The sequence below is a fragment of the Primulina huaijiensis genome, chromosome 10, assembly GCF_012295235.1.
Source record: "Primulina huaijiensis isolate GDHJ02 chromosome 10, ASM1229523v2, whole genome shotgun sequence".
Classification (NCBI taxonomy): Eukaryota; Viridiplantae; Streptophyta; class Magnoliopsida; order Lamiales; family Gesneriaceae; genus Primulina; species Primulina huaijiensis.
The window spans coordinates 14,632,430-14,651,357 of record NC_133315.1 but is presented as its reverse complement, the minus strand read 5'-3'; the positions used below and the strand labels follow the sequence as shown (position 1 = coordinate 14,651,357).

General features: G+C 34.4%; 3 protein-coding genes and 1 long non-coding RNA gene across 7 annotated transcripts in view; 2 read left to right on the top strand and 2 right to left on the bottom strand.

Annotated features, from left to right (window-relative positions):
• Window positions 1-584: 584 nt before the first annotated feature.
• On the top strand, window positions 585-5,779 carry LOC140986279 (uncharacterized). Of its 4 annotated transcripts, XM_073454413.1 has the most exons (8): window positions 585-770; window positions 1,331-1,436; window positions 2,030-2,246; window positions 2,346-2,407; window positions 2,482-4,078; window positions 4,163-4,365; window positions 4,471-4,654; window positions 4,734-5,779. In XM_073454413.1, exons 3-8 carry the CDS (start codon window positions 2,096-2,098, stop codon window positions 5,333-5,335), a joined length of 2,799 nt encoding a protein of 932 aa, XP_073310514.1. In that variant the 5' UTR covers window positions 585-770; window positions 1,331-1,436; window positions 2,030-2,095; the 3' UTR covers window positions 5,336-5,779. The 4 variants fall into 4 exon arrangements, with proteins under 4 accessions (XP_073310514.1, XP_073310513.1, XP_073310512.1 ...); XM_073454412.1 differs by having other exon boundaries at window positions 585-1,436; XM_073454411.1 differs by having other exon boundaries at window positions 585-1,436; window positions 2,023-2,246.
• A 154-nt stretch (window positions 5,780-5,933) lies between these two features.
• LOC140986280 (rop guanine nucleotide exchange factor 3-like) lies at window positions 5,934-8,795 on the bottom strand. Its single transcript, XM_073454415.1, has 7 exons — window positions 8,166-8,795; window positions 7,852-7,968; window positions 7,590-7,744; window positions 7,353-7,427; window positions 6,821-7,129; window positions 6,388-6,732; window positions 5,934-6,303 (listed from the first exon to the last, which is right to left on the bottom strand). The coding sequence occupies exons 1-7, from the start codon at window positions 8,470-8,472 to the stop codon at window positions 6,184-6,186; spliced, it is 1,428 nt and encodes a 475-aa protein (XP_073310516.1). The 5' UTR covers window positions 8,473-8,795; the 3' UTR covers window positions 5,934-6,183.
• Window positions 8,796-13,197: 4,402 nt separating this feature from the next.
• Window positions 13,198-17,423, top strand: LOC140985761 (serine/threonine-protein kinase 12-like). The gene is made up of 14 exons (XM_073453675.1): window positions 13,198-13,335; window positions 13,413-13,515; window positions 13,610-13,683; window positions 14,064-14,297; window positions 14,542-14,616; window positions 14,838-14,918; window positions 15,111-15,205; window positions 15,425-15,545; window positions 15,618-15,697; window positions 16,089-16,151; window positions 16,260-16,369; window positions 16,454-16,539; window positions 16,734-16,852; window positions 17,136-17,423. Exons 3-14 carry the CDS (start codon window positions 13,648-13,650, stop codon window positions 17,269-17,271), a joined length of 1,236 nt encoding a protein of 411 aa, XP_073309776.1. The 5' UTR covers window positions 13,198-13,335; window positions 13,413-13,515; window positions 13,610-13,647; the 3' UTR covers window positions 17,272-17,423.
• A 137-nt stretch (window positions 17,424-17,560) lies between these two features.
• The window catches only part of LOC140985762 (uncharacterized), a 4,124-nt gene continuing 2,756 nt past the window's right edge, over window positions 17,561-18,928 (bottom strand). Inside the window, exon 2 of the long non-coding RNA XR_012176842.1 lies at window positions 17,561-17,876. This is a non-coding gene — a long non-coding RNA (uncharacterized lncRNA). The remainder of the gene's footprint in view (window positions 17,877-18,928) is intronic.

Sequence of the window (18,928 nt, the reverse complement as noted above, 5' to 3'; positions counted from 1 at the left end):
CGAGCCGAGCCGAGCTCTTAAATGTTTGAGCTTGGTTCGTTTATAATCGAGCCGAACTCGAGCTTTATTTAACGAATATATGTATGGCTCACGAGCTTATTCAAACCTTTATCGAGTCTAAACAAGCTTAATAAATATGAATTATACATTTAAATTTTCATTAAATTAATTAAAAAATAAATTAAATATTTAAAGAAAAATATATTATTCTTATTAAAATTTGTAAATTTATTATAATAAATAAATTTAATAGATTTTTTTATATATTTCATAAATAATATGCAAAATCAATAAATCAAATATCAAAACTATTATTTTTTCATCTAAAAGATTAATCATGAACTTACCAACGAACATGTTCACGAACTAACGAGGCGAGTACTGTAAAGCTTGAGTTTGGTTTGTTTATCTTAACGAGCCTCATTAAACGAGATCAAACGAGCTTCTATCGAATCGAACTTCAAATAACTCACAAACGATTTGGTTCGTTTACTTCTCTATTATCAAGAAATCTGTTCAAGAAAGAGACCCTTTCTCCATCTCTTTCTGACGGTCCCACCACCCTTCAATCCCACCTGTGCACACGCAGGTGGCAAATGGCATATGTAATACAATGCCTTCCCTCCTGCTGCCATTTACAAAAGCTAGAGAGATATGTCTTCTCTCTCACACAGACACGCACTGTTACTTTCACCTTTTCCAACCTTTTCTTCTTTTCTCCCGGCTTTTGGACTTTAATGGCTATTTTGCTCCATTTCTAATGAGTGTTGGTGGGTTTCCTATTTGGACCACTCTCTTTTTGGTCGGTTTGGAATTAGATACGCTCCCACCTGAGCAATAGAGTTCCATCTTTCTGCATTTTTCTTGGTTTGCGTTTGTGGGTATGCTTGTAAATGCTGCCAAGATTTAATCTTTTTTCCCTTTAGCTTTTTGTTCTTGTTCTAAAGGTTTAGTGTAAAATGCGGGGAATCCAATCGTTGTGACAAAATACCGATTTCTCAGAGAGATTTTATATCTTGATCCGGAGTTTTCATTTCCCAAATGGGCTTCAAATTTTATGTTTGGAGGAATCTGATGTTGTTGAATGTTGATAATTAAAGGGATTAAAGATTGATCGTCGCTATAGCCTTTGAAGCATGCATACACATAGCTCATTGCTTGATTGTTTGATGTGATCATATATTCTATAAGATCTACTTGAAGGCAAGTTTGGATGACTTGCATATTCTAATCAAATCTTGAGTTTCTCAAATGGATGGAAAGATTGCAAGAAATTTCTGGTAAAATAGTTCTAATTGCAGTATGCATTTTGAATCTTGGGTAGAAACAGAAGATCCATGAAGGCAAAATGCTGTTTTCTTGACAGAAACAGAAAGCTACATTAATTTGAGCTATACTCTTTTGTACATCTGTCTGCATGTTGGATCCATTTTCAGGTAACTATCCTAATTTGAAAATTTGCATTTTAATTTACTTCTCAAGTACGTCTATATATACATAGAAATTAGAATCTTTGTTTTTCTCGCTGATTTAGTTCTTTTGTGTCTTTTCTGTAAATTGAAGAGTTTTTAGATGTAAAACATAAGTATGTTTTACATTTTTAAAGTAACTGCGTATGAAATTTTTGTATGACAAGAAATTATGTTGCTCGGTCTTGAATTTCGACCGCCATGGTTAGAACATTCTCTTTTAGTACATGCCTTTGCTTCCAAACATGATTTTTTTCACGAAAATGTAATGACATGGAATGGAAGTTCATTGCGTTGGATAAGACGAAGAGAGCATTTTTTGATGGCTGACTTAATAGAATCAATTGCAAGCATATCTACCGAATTATTCCTGTAGTAAAGTTTAAAATTTTATTTTCTGTTTGTTTGTGGATACCAGCATAGTCTGTTTCGAAAATATTAGTTGGAGCTTGTGTTTATCTGGATTATTTGATATTGCTTCTAAGTACCTTTTTTCTTCTTTTCTTTTTATTTTCAACTTAGTTCATCCATTGGCAATTAATTTTTTATTTAGCTTGCAGGTTGCAGCAGACAGATAACGAAATGATTTCATGACACTGAAGTGAGAACATCACACATCACTTGTTATGGCTATGAGATCAAAAAGACGCCTTTCACGGGGTGAAAGGAATCAAGCAAGTTGTATATGGGGTTTGATTAGCGTATTTAGATTCGGTCATGGTCGTTCCACCCATAGATTGCTTGGAAATAGAATGCGAGCAAGCAAGCAATCTGTTGGTAAGATTTACGCCTGCAAGTGTTACCCTTTTTCAAGAATCAAAGTTATTTTTAATCCGATACCTGTTTTATTTTAACTCAATTCCTGTGATTCTGCAGTTGCTCCTTCGAATGCCAAAAGAATTCTATCTGGCCATACTGAAAAATCTGAAGTAGTTTCTGTAAGTTTAGGTATCTTTTCCTAATTGACATATTATTTATCTGTCTGCTTTATTGATTTCATTCAGAATGTCAGGATGTTGAAGAAAAGAAGATGGCAAGGGCTGTTGTTGTCAAGACTAGAGTGAAGGCACTTATGGAAGAGGAAATGTTGAACGAGCAAGGTTCAACAAAGCAGTCAAATGTCTCTGATACAGGTTTCAGGAAAAACGATTCGCAAAAAGAATCCCGAGTAAAAAAGAATCACAGGCGAAAGAACAAAGCTTACAGTAGTTACTCAGGCAATATGGAAGTCTCCAAGTTCGATGCTGAAATTTGCTTGATGCCTGAAGAATCTTGTGAACCCCAATTGCAAAACTCATCGGACATTCTTGATCTTGAAATGACTATGGAAGAGTTAGCATCCTGGATTAGTGAGAGAAACACAAAGTGCACGAACCGTGATTTATGTAGTGAACCTCATAATCCAGCTGGTCAGACTGTCGTGGTTGGAGAGAATATAGTTGCAGCGATAAAGGCACTTGTAGAACAGAGACTAAATAACTATATAAATTTAGGGGAAGAAGGGAAATGTTGTTCAAAAGAATTGATGGATACCTTCGGTTCAAATGAGGGATTGTTCTTAAAACTGCTATATGATCCAAACTCTGCTCTGGTTCAGCACATACAGAGTTCAAAAGTTGCTCGGTTCGAAAAAGACCAAAAGCTTGGTTCGGTGACTGAATCCCATGTGTCTGAAGAGAAGCCAACAAACTTAAAAGATGATGGATTTAGTAGTCGTAAACAGCACCACTTCTTCCGCCGAAGGAGCAAATCTCTTGATAGCTTCGCTTCTGAAAGAGATAAGGAAATTGTAATCTCAAGGCCTGGATCTAAAGGGTTACAGAGCCCTGATACTGCTGCCAGATATTCACCACATTCACCATGTAATTTTGTTGATAATCCACACAACGAGAGAAATAGGTCCCAGTTTTCTTTCAGTGAAATTAAAAGAAAGCTTAAGAATGCAATGGGAAAAGAGAGACATGGAATTTCTTATGATGGTATTATCCACGGATCTTGTTCTAAGCAACAAAATACGAACAATATTGAGGATAAAGGTCAAGTCTTTGGCTGGAAGTCTCCTAACAGGAACCATTTCTACTCTGAAAGAATTGAGAATCCTTCTACCATTCTTAAGAGGGGTGAACTAGCCAGCAAATCAAGAGATAAAGGTTTGAAAGTTGTGAAGGAAATATGCCAATATCTGAATTTTGGGGAATCTAACATCTATATTGAAGCTAAGAAGCATCTCTGTGAGATGCAGAATAATGTAGATGTAAATGCAAATTCAACGAGTCGGCAGCTGCCCAAATCCTTAGGTGGGACTCTTTGTCTACCTGAATATAATAGTTCCCCATTCTGCAGCCCGAGAAAACATGTAGATGACATCTTCATAACTGCCCTGATGAGATTATCTCCGCAGGGCATAGTTAAAAACAATGTTAGTGCGTTAGTGCAAGAAAATCATATCACTCAAGCAAGTCTGGATAGGCAAAACTATGAGAATATGTCATATCCCCTCTATGACAAAGTACTATCTTCCAATACCAATATCATTGTTCCCTGCCGAGAGGATCATGAAAATTCCTCCGAAATTCAATCCTGTACAGAGCATTACACTATTCTCGAAGGTGAATATTGTTTATACAATAAAAATTGTTGTAAAGTCAAGTAACTCTGCTGGTTGGTGCTGAAATTTTTTCTTTGAGCTACAGTTCCTAGTTATTCTTCAAAACTTTTGGGGATTGAAGAAATGAATGAATCAAGGCCCGATGAAGCGGGTGAAATTATTAGTGTTTCTAGCGAGTTACCCAGCAATGCAAACCAAATTGATAATCAGGATGGAGACATCCAGGAAATCGACAGTGAAGAAAGTTCTTCCCAATGCCTGAAAGATTCTAGCCTAGGATCCAAATCGGTGAAAATTCCTATTTGTTGATTCTTTGCTCCCATAAAATTTCATTATTGTCTTGTTCTTCTTATCGTTTTCTTAGAATGACCTGCATTTTCTTTTATTTTCAAGGATTTATTTAGAGAGGATCAATTATTGTCTTCTCCAGCATTACCCCCTGTGCATTCTCCAGGAGCCAGGGAAACCAAAGATTCTGAGGATGCAATTAACAATACAGATCGAACCAGTCCCATATCTGTCCTAGAGCCATTATTCACAGATGATGATATCAGTCCTGCAAGCACACGTCAACCAGGTTAGATTGCTCATAAATAATTTGGGATCTCTTTGCTTTTTATCTTTCATCTTGATATTAAACTAACTGTGGCATTCAGTTGGAAAAGGCATTGAACCTCGACAACTCCATTTTGAAGAGCAATCTTGTGCAAGTGAACAAGAAGGAACTTGTATGAAAATTTCGCTTGAGGATGAAGAATCAGCATTTGAATATGTGGAAGCTGTGTTGCTTGGTTCTGGATTGAACTGGGATGAATTTCTTTTAAGATGGTTCTCTCTCATTGAAGTTCTCGATCCTTCATTGTTTGATGAAGTTGAGTTATTTTCTAGCCGACCACGGCACGATCAAAAACTTCTTTTTGATTGTTCTAATGTAGTTCTAAAGGAAGTGTGTGAGGCACATTTCGAGTGCTTGACTGGAATATCAAGTCTTTCACATAATATTCTGCCAGTTCCAACTGGGATGGATCTAATTAACGAGGTATGGAAACAAGTCGAATGGCATCTCTTATGGTCTCCTGTGCCTCATTCTCTGGATGAGCTTGTCAAAACTGACATAGAAAAATTTGGAAAACATCCAAGCATCCGGTCAGATATTGAACTTACCGGTTATGATATGGGGGAAACCATTTTTGATGAACTGGTGGAAGATACAGTTCTGACCTTCCTAAATGATACTATCATAGACGATGATTCATGATACTTGGATGAAAATGTAACAATACTTTTTAGTCCTCATTTGGAGAGAGCAGCATGATGCCGGAAGCTTGTGGACATACCTCGATGCTGACTAATGTGAGACTTTTTCTTGATTTTATGAGTCTGCGAATAAATTATCATTTTCTTTCTGGTTTTTCCAATGAATAGGGGGATACCGTGAGTGATCAGAAGCTTGAAATACGGCTTCATTATGTGTTCAGTAGATCTAAGCCGTTATTAGGAAACAAGGTGTTGGTGTGGCGTGCTATATATAGTTTTCTGGATTTTGTGATTGTTTTAGCGAGTGTCTGCATCTATAGGTTTATAGTTTTGAGTATATGTTTAGTTTTGTGATGACAGAATGAACAAGATGAGTTGTAAATTGAAAATTATAGCAAAGGGATGCCAAGTAAAATATGTCAGAATGGAAGAAACGGGTTATTGATATTGCTGATCATAAGAATCAGATTCAACGAAATAGTTGTTGTATGACTAATCATCTCAGACGAGTATTATGAATGGCTATTATAATCATAGATTAGTATCCTCTTTTGATTAAGTACATGTGTTGAGATGAAAACCCATTTGAACTTCCTTTGTTTAATCATTGCATAATTTTAGTAAACATAAGCGTCAATCTCCTCCTATACATGTCAACAATTGTATAGTCCTGGCATTTGAATGAAGGAGCTAATTACGTCAAAATTTCTCATTTCTGTTCTGAAAACACGTGTCTATCAAGAGGGCTCGTAGACTCCGAGATCGAATCACATAAGGCGTGCACCTACTGGCTTGTAGTCGTGTCTATTTGCATTGTCTGTTCCATGTTCCTAGGAGTTCTTGAAAAACCTACTCTTGTTTCTTCATGGTTTTATCTACAAAAAGAACATCATCAATCCAGGCAACAATGTTGAATGCCAAGCTTTCCAACACTCTGGAGTAGCTCTCTAGAATTGCTTGTCCTACATCCTGCGTGCACGAACCGAATCATTCATTTCCGTGTCGAAATGAATATCAAGATATTCGATTAATGAATTTGGACAAGAGACTTACCATGTTGTATTGGATTTTACACATATCAAGTGTCGTTTGAGAAAGTTTTGGGTATCTGAGTTTCAAACATAACAATAAGGTATCGGCTCTGTTTGCTAAGAGATGATTCTTGTCACTTCGATCTATGTCAGAAACAATGTCCTTAACCATGCCCCATGATGATTTTGTGTGAGCCGTGCACATTTTACGACGCCAAGTGTACATGGACGACTCGATCTTGTCCGCCAGTTCGAGGGCTTCGTGTTCCGAACTTATGTTGAGTGAGTCAAGAAGATGATCAGCTGAGAATTTCTGAGCATTGTACATGTATTTGTAAATTGCATCTCCTACACTTGCTTTTCCACTCTACAATAACATAAAACCAGATCATAAGGTAAGATTTAGGACATTATAGGTGATAATAAGATTTAACATTCACAATTGAGTTTATTACCTTCGGAAGAGAGGCCATGAACGATTCTGGAATCTGCATTTCAGCAAGAATGCCACTGTTTATAGCCATAGCAGCCTTGTGGATTTGGTTGGCAATGTCGCGCTTTTTTCGTAAATGCTTCTTTGATTCCTCAGAGAGCCCATCTGTGGGTATACATGGAACAGGCAACCACCACTTCTCTTCTTCTTTGTGTACAGGTTTCTGAGGTTGAATTATCCTCCTAAACGACCCAGAATGTGTCGAATTCCCGGATATACTACCTTGTTCTGCATACCAAAACTCAGTCTCCTTAAAGCTCTCCAATATGTCCTGTTCAATACATTGGTTTCATCCTCAGTTTAACCTCCAAACATTCTTGCTTGAATCGATAGAAAGTTCAACAGATAGTGAGAACAGTAAAAATTTTCTCGAATGTTTGACTTCAAAATTCGGAGTAAGCGATTTTTTCTTGCTATTTTTGGATATGAAACGGCGTTTTAACACATCCCCGAAGGGAAATGACAGCGTATTGTTTCGAATTTCAAATATTTACCAGTAGCATTGCATCAAGTTTCTTCAAGGCAGGAAGGTTGATGTGAATGTCAGGTCTTGGTCTACTTGTCATCACCTGCAAATGAATTCTTCCTCCGTCATTAAGACGCAGTCGTCCCTCTCAAAAAAATAATATGTCGTGCCGAAAAAAGTAACCAAATTCTTGGATCCAATGGTGTTAAATATGGCCTAAAAACCTGGATGTTGAATGTGCGTATGTGTGTATGTATAGACGCACCTCTAAAGTAGTCCCATCTTTCAAACTATGCAAAGTTGGACTCAATTCCACCATGTAATCACATACAGATAACAGACAATTCATTTCTCTTTTCCACATCATCTTCCTATCAAGATTCAAAGGCTCTAATCTCTGATGCTGACCAAATATTGAAGCTGCATCACATAAAACTATAATTAGATGCAGCCTATGGATAAAAACCAGATTTCAAAAATACAAAACCCGCGTTCGATTAAACTTCCCGTGGAGTTTCAAATCTTACCATAGAGATTTGTGATGGCATTTGAGATTGTGATAGCAGTGGGCACCCCTGTACCACTTCCAGACATATCCTCTCCCAATAATAGCTTTGAAAATCTCTCCTTCATCAATTCCAACTCTGTAAATTATACCCAAAGCCACAAACCATTGACATTAAACTCATCATATGAAACAAAAAATGTGCAAAAATTATACTCATATTTATATGTACTATATACACATGAATTTGCATGAGCGCAACCACAAATAGATTCTGGTCACCAATTCTTGATGACTTCATGCATTACTTGATCAAAAACAGAGAAAAAATCTAACCTAAATCAAGCATCTCCTCATCCATTCCTTGCTTGTGCTGCTTCATGCATAATCTCGCAAGTGCAGCTCTGGCTGGAGACTTGAGGCCCTGCCAGCTGAGTGGAGAGGCTGCCTCAGAACAGGTGATGTCGTCTGTTTGCCCCGAAAACGCCGAGGTCTCGGAATTAGTCCTGCAGTAGGCGAAAGAATCGCCACTCGAAGTCGAGTAACTCATGGTTTCTGTGTTTAATGATGGACCGGTAGAAAGTGAAAGGCGATATCCCAAATCATTGTTCTCATCATGAGAATTTGACGTGCTTCTGTCCATTTTCTTGATTTTTCAATATGTAGGCTTCTGGTTTAATGTGTTAGGAACCAAAATATGCAATGGAAAACTGTCTACTTCTGTCAAGAAATCACTTAAATATTATCATGCCATAAAAGAGACAATATTCTTGAAACGAAGAACGCAGAATCCGCAGAGAAAACTTGTATATTTTTGTCAAGAAATCACTTGAATAAGTTATAACAGAAAAGGGGTATGAATATGAAAATCTTATATTCTAAATTTGAATGCGAGAAACTAGCCGGGAACTGCAAAAAGTCATTGAAATAGAAAAGGCAAATATTCGATAATTGAAGATCTTTATCAAGAAAAAGAGCAACTATCATTGTTTATATCAGAACTTTGGATTTTTTTTAAGAAAATCTTGATATATTATCTTTTATACCTTTTGATTAGTAGAGTTTGAAATTCAAAGAGTTAGAAGTTAATTTGAAATTGAAACAGTTCCCTCTACATATCTGCAAAAACTTTACCTTAAAGAAAGCAGAATTTGTTCATGCGAATACCATGTGGTCGGAATCTTAAACTACAAGCCATAGTTGCTAAAGATGTTGAAGTTTCATTCTGAGAGGAAAATAAAGCCAAACATCAATAGTTGCTAAAGATGTTGAAGTTTCATTCTGAGAGGAAAATAAAGCCAAACATCAACTATAATTTGATCAAAATATGCAAAAGTTTAATATTTGTGTGTAGAATGGATTACATGATGAGTGAACTTATATTATACATTTTTTTATACAGAAATATTTATTTAATTAAGTATATTTTAAATAATTTCTTTTATTTAGATTGAATGGCCTTTTGCAATAAAACTTATTTTATTTTTTGTTTTTAATATTTATCTATTTTTATTTTAGGGGTTATGGGTTTTTTTTAATGAGGAATAAAAAAATATCAACTCAATCATCACGATATAACGATAAAATATTTGGAGTATAACATGATAAAATGATAATTCAGACACTAATAAGGGATAAAAATTATATGAGAATCAACTCCAAATATTTGGATTTATATATGTAAGGCGAACTACGATAGAAAGTCGTCGTATTATAGAAATGATACCATTTATGGAAACTTTGTCAAGTTGCAAGAATACGTCAAAAAATGGATAATAGGGTAGTTGTGTTAGTAAATAATTACGAAATAGTTATTCATTTTATTAGGTTGTCATATAAAATTTTAATTAGCATATGGCACGGAGATGGCCATTAATAGTTTCTATTAAAATTGTTGTTTCGTTTCAAATTTATTAAATTCATTGTTTTCTATTTAAAATTTCGCCACAAAATATTATCTTATCTGTAACTTATGATAATATGATCACAATAATAAAGTTACTTATAGGGCAAAAACTTGTGCGAGACGGTCTCACGGGTCGTATTTGTGAGACGGATCTCTTATTTGAGTCATTCATAAAAAAATATTACTTTTTATGCTAAGAGTATTACTTTATATTGTGAATATGGGTAGTATCGACGCGTCTCACAGATTAAGATCCGTGAGACGGTCTCACATGAGACCCACTCTATTTATAGATACCTGTCATTATATAATTTTGATGCTAGAACATATAATAATTTCAAATATTTCTTTTAAAGAAAATTATTTAGTGGATTTTATTATGTATAAATTTTTTTAATGCAGATAGAACCCGCAATCGTTATTCGTTGATGTATACTAGATAATTATTATGTATAATTTTCATGGTCTCGAAGGTGTGAAACAATATAAAAAAAAATATATGCATTATGCCATGAATGAACTATTCTAGGTGAATTGAAACTTAGTATAAATAAACTTTATAGTATTTTAATAAATGATTAAATTAGAATTTGGTCCATTTGATGGACGTGCATACCATTATGTGTTCCAAGTGAATATTAGAACGTGCGATGGAGTGGAATTTTATAATTTTAGGTCAATGGGAAAAATGTGCACGACTCATTATTTATGAATTATCTTTTTTTTTCAAAAATAAATATTTTATCTATTAATTTTTCAATAATGGTGTGTAATACGTATAAAGTTTGTTTTCATTATTTCTTAGGACATGCTTGTCATCAATTCTTTTTTACTTGAAAATCAATAAATAAAATATTTATTAAATGGCATGGACTTTTGCATATTTCACTAAAATATTTATATATTCAAGTTGGACCAAATTTGACAATTTGATTGACATTCCTGGAAAAATGTTTTTTAAAATTATCATTGATGTTACTGAAAATGTGCATATGCCACTTAAGAGATTTGTTTGGAATTTTTCGTAAAGAATTGAGAAATTTTGATTGTTTTTGGGGGAGTCTTGGAGTTCTTATGTGAGACTAATCTTAAAAATCACGAAATTAAAACATGTTCGAGATTCAATTATAATACTTCTCTAAGAAAAATTGAAATGAGATGTCGAATAATGAAGAAGAGATATTTCTCGTTTTTGGTGAGCCTCACCCCATCTTACGACTAAGCATGTATATAAAATAGATTTTTCGGTGTAACATAGTTATTTTCGATTGTCATCGTCTGTAAACCTACTGTGAATTATTAGTTCATAAAAAATTCTATGGTAATACCAATATACAAACCGTGTAAAAAATATTATCAATAAATATCTTAGTTATTCTTGCGATTGTCAATAAAAAATTTATTCCTATAACTAGGGATGTCAATTTCCTCCAAATCCAATAGAGAATCCAATACTCGAATTGAATGGAGGAGGGTATGAATGATATTTTTTACTCTATTATATAAATGAGTAATCAGATACGAGAATTTTTGGATATGAGGATGGAGGNAATATGGAGTTGATGTTATTTTTATAGAATAATGATGTTAGGATAAATAATTTCTAATATTTTGTTATTTCTTTTATACTATTTAATTTAATAATTTTAATATTTATTTTTTTCCTTATTATTTTCAAAAATTTAGTAAATATTCATGATTACTCGAAATAATTCAAATTTGAGAAAAACAATTATAGATGATAATATGATATTTGGTTATAAATGAATATTCAATCCTTCGATGAATTTGATGAATATGAGGATGAAAATGAAATTTAATATTAGACGAGGATGAGTATGAGGATTATGCTAAATATAATAAATGAGAATGAGAACATATGATATAAAATCCTAATCAAATCTGACCTATCGTCATCCCTACCTATAAATGATAATCTTCCATTCCAAAGACTTATAATTGTCCTGCGTATTGATTTCCCTATATGGTTCTCCTCTAGCATGATTTTTGTTCTTTTCATTTGCAAAGCAATCCGCAAAAAAATAATATAACAATAATAAAAGCGAAGAAAATATCATAATTATGTATCGTAAATTTGTCACGCATTGATATTTAAGTTACTATAAAAGTTTATTATAACGAACAAATATTTTGTCTCATGAACGGATATGATATCGTCCTTCCACAAATACTAAAATTCTAAAAATAGTTAATGGATAAAACCCACAAATAGATTAGAAATATATAGGAGAAATTAAAGAGTACCGATTATTATTGTATTTTCGAGATTTTTAATAAATACATGAAAATACGAGACATAATACTTTGGTGAAATCATCGTTTGACCAACAAATGCACCTTCCGTAAAATAATCCTCGTCCACAATTTTGAGACTTTTGCAATAAGAAATTTTATTTCATTAATTGAATGAATTTAATATATCCATTAAATGAAGGATTTAAAATATCATATATTTTTAATTAATTTTTTTTTTCATTTTTAATACTTTCCTTCTTATGTAACGATTTGTTTGAGAAATAAATAGTATTGTAGTGTCATTAATTTTCAATATATTGGACATGTTTCACCAAATTAGTTAATTGATACCGGATTTCTAAAAATTGGAGGCATTCAAGGTCTCCTAATTCATGATTAAAATTATTTTGTTCTAGTTTGTAATTATTTTTTTGAATATAGTGTAATTTTTAAAAGAAATATAATGATACAATTATATTAAATATATTTTCAATTTATCTATATTATATATAATAATTACGCAGAGCGACACCAAAATTTTTCTCGAAATTACTCTCATATTATTCCATATATTATATACATGCATCGCGTGTCAGATGATATTAGTATATCACAAAAACTCATGTGAGACGGTCTCACGGGTCAATTTTGTGAAACATATATTCTATATGGGTCACCCACGAAAAAATATTACTTTTTATGTCAAAGATATTAATTTTTATTATAAATATGGACATGATTGATCCGTCTCACAAATAAAAATCCATGAGATCGCCTTATGAAATACCTACTTCTAGTATATATAATTTGTGAGTTTTTGAACTTTAAAAAATTAATAAGATATGACAGCAACAAGTAGATTATATATATTTATTAAAATGTGGGGAAAAAAAACTTTTTTAAGTTAATATAATAATGTAAAATTCAAGAAGTCGAGCGGTTATATATATATTTTAAATATATTTTTTTAATATTAAATAAAAACATTGGCAAATGGGATGGTCTTTTTATCATTCCTCATTTGGCGGAAATTTATAAAATAATCTTGATTAATATTTTTTAAAAAATAATCTCTTTAAATGTATTTAACTATTTTTTTTAAGAAAATGAATTAAAAGGATATTCGAAAGTTTCATTTTCTTAAAAAAAAAATATTGGATCAATTTTTTTTAATAAAAAAAAACTCACTTTATTTGGTTGGTCTTTGATAGTTCAGCAAGCTACTGCTAAGAAACGAACATGCAGAAACTCTCATGTAACCATCCGGCGATATCACGCCATAGTCAAAGAAAATGTGGTAAGACGAAGTATTCTAAACTAAGAAAAACCCAAAATCCAAACCACGTAAACGGATTTTTTTCCTCTTTTTTTAATCCAGTCAATCAGCTTGGACGAATTGTCCTAAGTTTTCGATTTTTCAGTTGTAATTTAACAAAAAAGACAATGCTACGAGTTATGGGATTGTCCGATGGTGATCGGGACTCTTTTGGACTGTCCTCCATCAGCAGTTGCAACTGTAACACGGTTGGTTGACCATGATTGAGGTTATCTATGTTGAGCTTTGTGGTTATTCTTGAACTTTTCATTTCCTTTAATAACGCCAGCTTAGTGTTTAGAGAAGTGTCTCTGGGAACAGGGTTCGTTCTTTTCTCTCTCATGGAAGATCAGAGGCATCGCTCTTCGTCTGCTAAGGTAAAAAAACCAGTTTTGTACACCATATACAAAGCATAAACCTTTTCGGTTACTGAATATGCAAACTTGTGATGTTGTTTGGGACTATAGTTGTGCTGTTTATCTACTGCTAAGAATTTCGATAATGGATTTCCTAATGAAAATAATCCGCACCGAAAGGGTGTATTCAAAATTTTCATGTTTGTGGCAGTCTTTTAAGATTAGTTTTGTGAAATATTCAAGCTTTTAATTTGGTTGGTGTCTGAGACACTAGTGCAATATTGTGTTCTTGTGAATATTGTGTTTTTTGCTTCTTCATACTTCTAGTTTTAGTTGCGTGCCATGATGCTTTGTTTTCCTTTACTGACTTGGGATTAACCATCTTGTTCTTTCTATAACAGATCCCATCTCATGGAGGGGAGTGGGACGGTCCATACCGGCTCTTGTTTTGTTCGAGCAAGGGCGATAAAGCCGGTGTTATCCATGAACTCAAGAAAGGTGTGGATGCCAACCTAGCCGACTATGACAAGAGAACAGCTCTTCACTTGGCATCATGTGAGGGTTGCACAGAGATAGTTGATCTACTTCTTGATAAAGGAGCTGATGTGAACTCCATGGATCGTTGGGGTCGCACTGTGAGTACTTCTTAACATCTCTCAACTATAAGGTCACATGATTTACAAACCAGTGTAGCTATTAGTTGTGATTCAAGACTTGGGTAAGTTATCTTGTACTGCATCAATGACCAAAGTTAATAGCATTAGAAGATTCTTTGGGCCTATACCATGTGCTGCTGCGCAACCATGCTACTATTTTAATATGCCGTATAAGTTTTTTCCAAAATATGTTTAACGGGTTATATATTGAAATACATTGCAGGCACTGTCTGATGCTCGTACCTTTGGCCATGAAGACATATGCAAAATTCTGGAAGCTCATGGTGGAACTGACCCGGTATATTATGCTTCAGCTATATATTTACCAGCTAAAGTAGTCAATGTTTGTTTTAGAACAATATTTTCTAACATTTTTGTTCTAGTTATATATGCGTATGTTTTGCTAGTTCAGTTATATTTCCAACCACGCAGGTGGTGTTTACAAACAGCTTTAGGATTGTCGCTTTATCTTTTGGCTTTTATAATAGCAAACATTTCATGTCAATTTGCTTGCAACAGATGGGGGTTAATTCTCAAGCTCCATATTGTGAAATTGACAGCAGTGAAGTGAACATGGGTGAAGGCACACTTATAGGAGAAGTAATTTCTCTTTCCTGATACCAAGGCAATCATCTCCTATAAAACCACCTGTATCTTTTTGTTAATGTTTTTCATCTTTGAAATTCTCTAGTCCGAAGACATATCCCACACATTTTAATATAGAATCTTTATCGTATGTTTTACTGGAAATCGATTGTTTTACGTGATACTGATATTACGAATAAACGACAGGGTGCCTATGGTGAAGTGTACTTAGTCAAATGGCGTGGTACAGAAGTTGCTGCAAAAACAATTCGTTCTTCCATTGCATCAAACAAGACAGTAAAGTGAGTTTATCTTATTGGGGAAAAACACTGTTTAAATCTTAACAAGGCAAACAGACATTTCTAACTTTTATTTGGTTTATTTCGGTAATTATCTATATTCTATAGTTGAATCCATATGAAAAGAGAAGCATTAATTAAGGGTGCAACATTGCCTAGAAGGATTATGGAATAGTATCTGTCATCTGTTTCATTTGATTTCGATTGGCTGATATATTACAGGGATAACTTCCTAAAGGAACTGGCCTTGTGGCAAAAATTGCGACACCCTAACATCGTGCAGTTCCTTGGTGTTTTGAAGTATCCTGATCACTTGGTCTTCCTCACTGAGTATCTACAAAATGTATGTATTACTCGGAAATCTATCGTTGTTTTTTAACGCATGAAATAATGCTTATGTAAATGGAAATTCTAGGGAAGTTTGTATGACATATTGAGAAGGAAGGGAAGACTTGATATGCCGACTGCAGTTGCATATTCTCTTGACATAGCTAGGTATATATACATACTCTGAATTCGTGGTCACTCTTCCAACTCATACAGAATAGTTTAAAATTTTATGTGATTTTCTAAACAATCAAGTTTCTGGAATCGCCCCCCACCCTGACCACGCCCCCCCTCCTTGAATTCCAAGGTCTCTCACGCTAGATGCAATGTGATGCAAGACTGTGTTATTTTGGCGTACAGTGACAAAAATGTCGAGGAGGACATACTAATACTTGTCCATCTTCATCATAAGGAGTACTATTGCTCACATATTTTCTTCGGATTCAGGGAAAATTATTGTAAATTTTACAGATACTAAGTTCATTTGTAGAGGTCATTATTTGTTGCCACCCCCACAAATATTAATGTAACAAAATCAAGCTTTTGTTTATTCCTGCAGAGGCATGAATTATCTGCATCAACATACTCCGCATGCTATAATCCACCGCGATTTGACACCCAGGTCTGAATTGTAGTTTCACAGTATTGTTCTGCTAACATGCATTTTATCATTCTTGAAATGACATACTATATTTCTTCTAGACATTACATCATCGAAGATTCCTTGCAGGAATGTTTTGCAGAACGACGCAGGGCACCTTAAGGTCACAGATTTCGGGCTTAGCAAAATCACACAAGGAAAGGACGTCGGTTATAAAATGACCGGTGGAACTGGAACATGTACTAGTGGATACTTCTTGCAATCCTTCGCAGTTTTGAATAATGATAAAAACTCTTACAAGATGCTTTTGTGACTTTTGTCAGATCGCTACATGGCTCCAGAAGTCTATCGTCGAGAATCATATGGAAAAAGTGTAGATGTCTTCTCTTTTGCTTTGATTGTCCACGAGGTAAATTGACTTGTTAAGTTTTGTTACATGTAATTGGAAACTTCTTGTGTTCTTACGCTACCATTCATGTGTTTTAAAGTTTTGTTACATGCAAGACGGTCAAGTATAAGGTTTTCTTGTATAGCATATAAACGAATATAGTCATTTGCTGCCAACCTGCGACCAAATACTGCTCATATATAGTTTGTACGTAGATGTTTCAAGGAGGACCGTCAAATAGGGGAGAGGATGCAGAAAAGTTGGCAGATAAACGAGCTTACGAAGATTCAAGGCCATATCTCTCATCAATTTTGTACCCTGAACCGATCAAGAAGTGAGTTTATCGGTCTCTCTACAGTTCCTATCCTATCCTTAGCTTATTACCATTTGACTTTATGAAAACTTGGCGGTGCCTAGCTATGTCCTAATGCCATGTAACGTTTCACAAGAAGTTAATGGCCAGTTTAAATGTTTGCAAGCAAAACAATTGCCTCATTGCAAAAGTATAGGTTTATGCTTATGCAATTTCCTTTCATTCATCTTCTATGTATCATACATATACTACTTGGTTCGAATAAAGTTCACTGTCGAATGAAAAAAGGTTACTTTGGTGGCAGACTCCTACAAGATTGCTGGCATAAGAATCCTGATCGAAGGCCTACATTTGAAGAGATCATCTTGCACTTGGAGACCATTCAAGAGAAGCTCGAAAGTAAAACCATTGGAGCCTGCTGTAGATGTGTTGTCTTGTAAAAGGAGCTCATAGCATTAATGTGCATATTATATATCTGTGTTTTTGGCCAAAAAGGCTTCTCGATTTCGAAATGTATCGAAGTCTTGGGTAGTAAAAAACAAAAAGATGCTGTAAAACCAATAAAGATTTCTTTTTCGATTGTACCATGACTTTACATCTTTCAGTTTGTAATAACTCAAATTTTTATTCGTAAAAACTTTCAGGTTTACGGGGAAATATTTAAAATATACACGCAAACAATACTTGATGAACGTGAGAAAGAACCCTCGTTGAAGATGTACCCAAGATAACTCGATTTCAATCTTGCTTAATAAACTCGAGTTGCTTAGCAAGTTGCATTCTGCAAAAAATTTCTACATGCTTACAATGCTACTTTTATATTCACCACTATTGAACTGTATAAAAGCTTTGAACGCTGAAAGGAGATCCAAGCAACAACATATACAAACTTTGACCAAGAAATCTTACAACAGATTTTAACGGCCTACGGGTGTTTCTCTATAGCAGGAGAAGGTAGCTTGCTAGTCCCATTTTGAACTTTCTTATCCTGTCCAAAGACAAACTCTTTCACAGATCGTTCAGCCGATAATATCGCATTTTTTATCTGTAATTTCAAAAGGAATACTGACAACATTAGACTGAGAGCCACACCTCATTTGGATTAGGCATTAACGAAACAAATTCAAGATTAGCTGAGTATGAACTGCATTGCATTAGCAGAAATATTTATTATTCCAAGTCAAACAATTCCAATAGTCACCGCACGACTAAACTATCTACCAGATAAAGACACGAGAACTAGATGAAATTGTAAAAATAGAATTGCAATGGAAATGCTATGCAAAGTTTTTCCTCCAACAGGCTGTTCCTTATTCCTACTGGACCCCCTACACCTGCCTCATGTTCCCTTGCTTCCCATTGCTCCTCTATTATTTCACTCATAGTTGGAGTCGTAGCTCGTAACAGCTACTGTTTAACGGTAACCTTCATGAGAAACCAATGTTAATCGAACATCAAATAATTGCTTCCGCTGAAATGACTTTGCACAGAAGTTTCTTTGGTTGGTTTTTCATTAAAAAAGTTTCTGTTACCAATCACAAACATTCTCCTCGGAGAGAAGGCACACTGGACTGGCATTCAGCTGAGCTTCTATTGTCATCTTGTCGGCTAAACGATTCTTTATCATCAATTTCCTTTTCGGTATTTGTCGACTGAGGATTAATGAGGAGGGACCACATGCTGCCTTTTTGAAGAGAAAATAAAATTGAAAACGTGGTTGGAGGAATCTTCAACGAAATTTCACGGGAATTACGTGAGAAGACAGAAGACGCGTTTTATACGCGTCTTCACACGGTCAAGAGGCTCTATAAATAGAGCTCCTCTTTCATTCTGAAATCATCCCTTCTTCGAGTTTTCTCTCATCTAATAGCATTTGAGTGCTTAGTTCTATAATATTTGTGAGGTGTTTTGTTCTCCTGTATTAAGAGAGTGTGTTCTCTTTGGAAACACAGTGAGTGAGTTGTACACGACAAAATATTATAGTGGAAATTCTTTTCATCTTACCTGTGGTTTTTACCCTAATAATTTTTAGGGGTTTTCCACGTAAATCTCGGTGTCCAGTTTATTCTTTATTTTCGGATTTTATTATCTCAAATT

What these genes read in the sequence shown, in the direction of transcription:
- LOC140986279 (XM_073454413.1), top strand. Translation starts at nt 2,096, where the DNA reads ATGGCTATGAGATCAAAAAGACGCCTTTCACGGGGTGAAAGGAATCAA. An exon ending in AGCAAGCAAGCAATCTGTTG is followed by an intron (nt 2,247 to 2,345) that starts GTAAGATTTACG and finishes GTGATTCTGCAG; the next exon opens with TTGCTCCTTCGAATGCCAAA. An exon ending in GCATTACACTATTCTCGAAG is followed by an intron (nt 4,079 to 4,162) that starts GTGAATATTGTT and finishes TTTGAGCTACAG; the next exon opens with TTCCTAGTTATTCTTCAAAA.
- LOC140986280 (XM_073454415.1), bottom strand. Translation starts at nt 8,472, where the DNA reads ATGGACAGAAGCACGTCAAATTCTCATGATGAGAACAATGATTTGGGA. An exon ending in AAGATGGGACTACTTTAGAG is followed by an intron (nt 7,428 to 7,589) that starts GTGCGTCTATAC and finishes ATTCATTTGCAG; the next exon opens with GTGATGACAAGTAGACCAAG. An exon ending in GTAAAATCCAATACAACATG is followed by an intron (nt 6,304 to 6,387) that starts GTAAGTCTCTTG and finishes TCGTGCACGCAG; the next exon opens with GATGTAGGACAAGCAATTCT.
- LOC140985761 (XM_073453675.1), top strand. Translation starts at nt 13,648, where the DNA reads ATGGAAGATCAGAGGCATCGCTCTTCGTCTGCTAAG. An exon ending in GCATCAAACAAGACAGTAAA is followed by an intron (nt 15,206 to 15,424) that starts GTGAGTTTATCT and finishes GATATATTACAG; the next exon opens with GGATAACTTCCTAAAGGAAC. An exon ending in TTGCTTTGATTGTCCACGAG is followed by an intron (nt 16,540 to 16,733) that starts GTAAATTGACTT and finishes GTTTGTACGTAG; the next exon opens with ATGTTTCAAGGAGGACCGTC.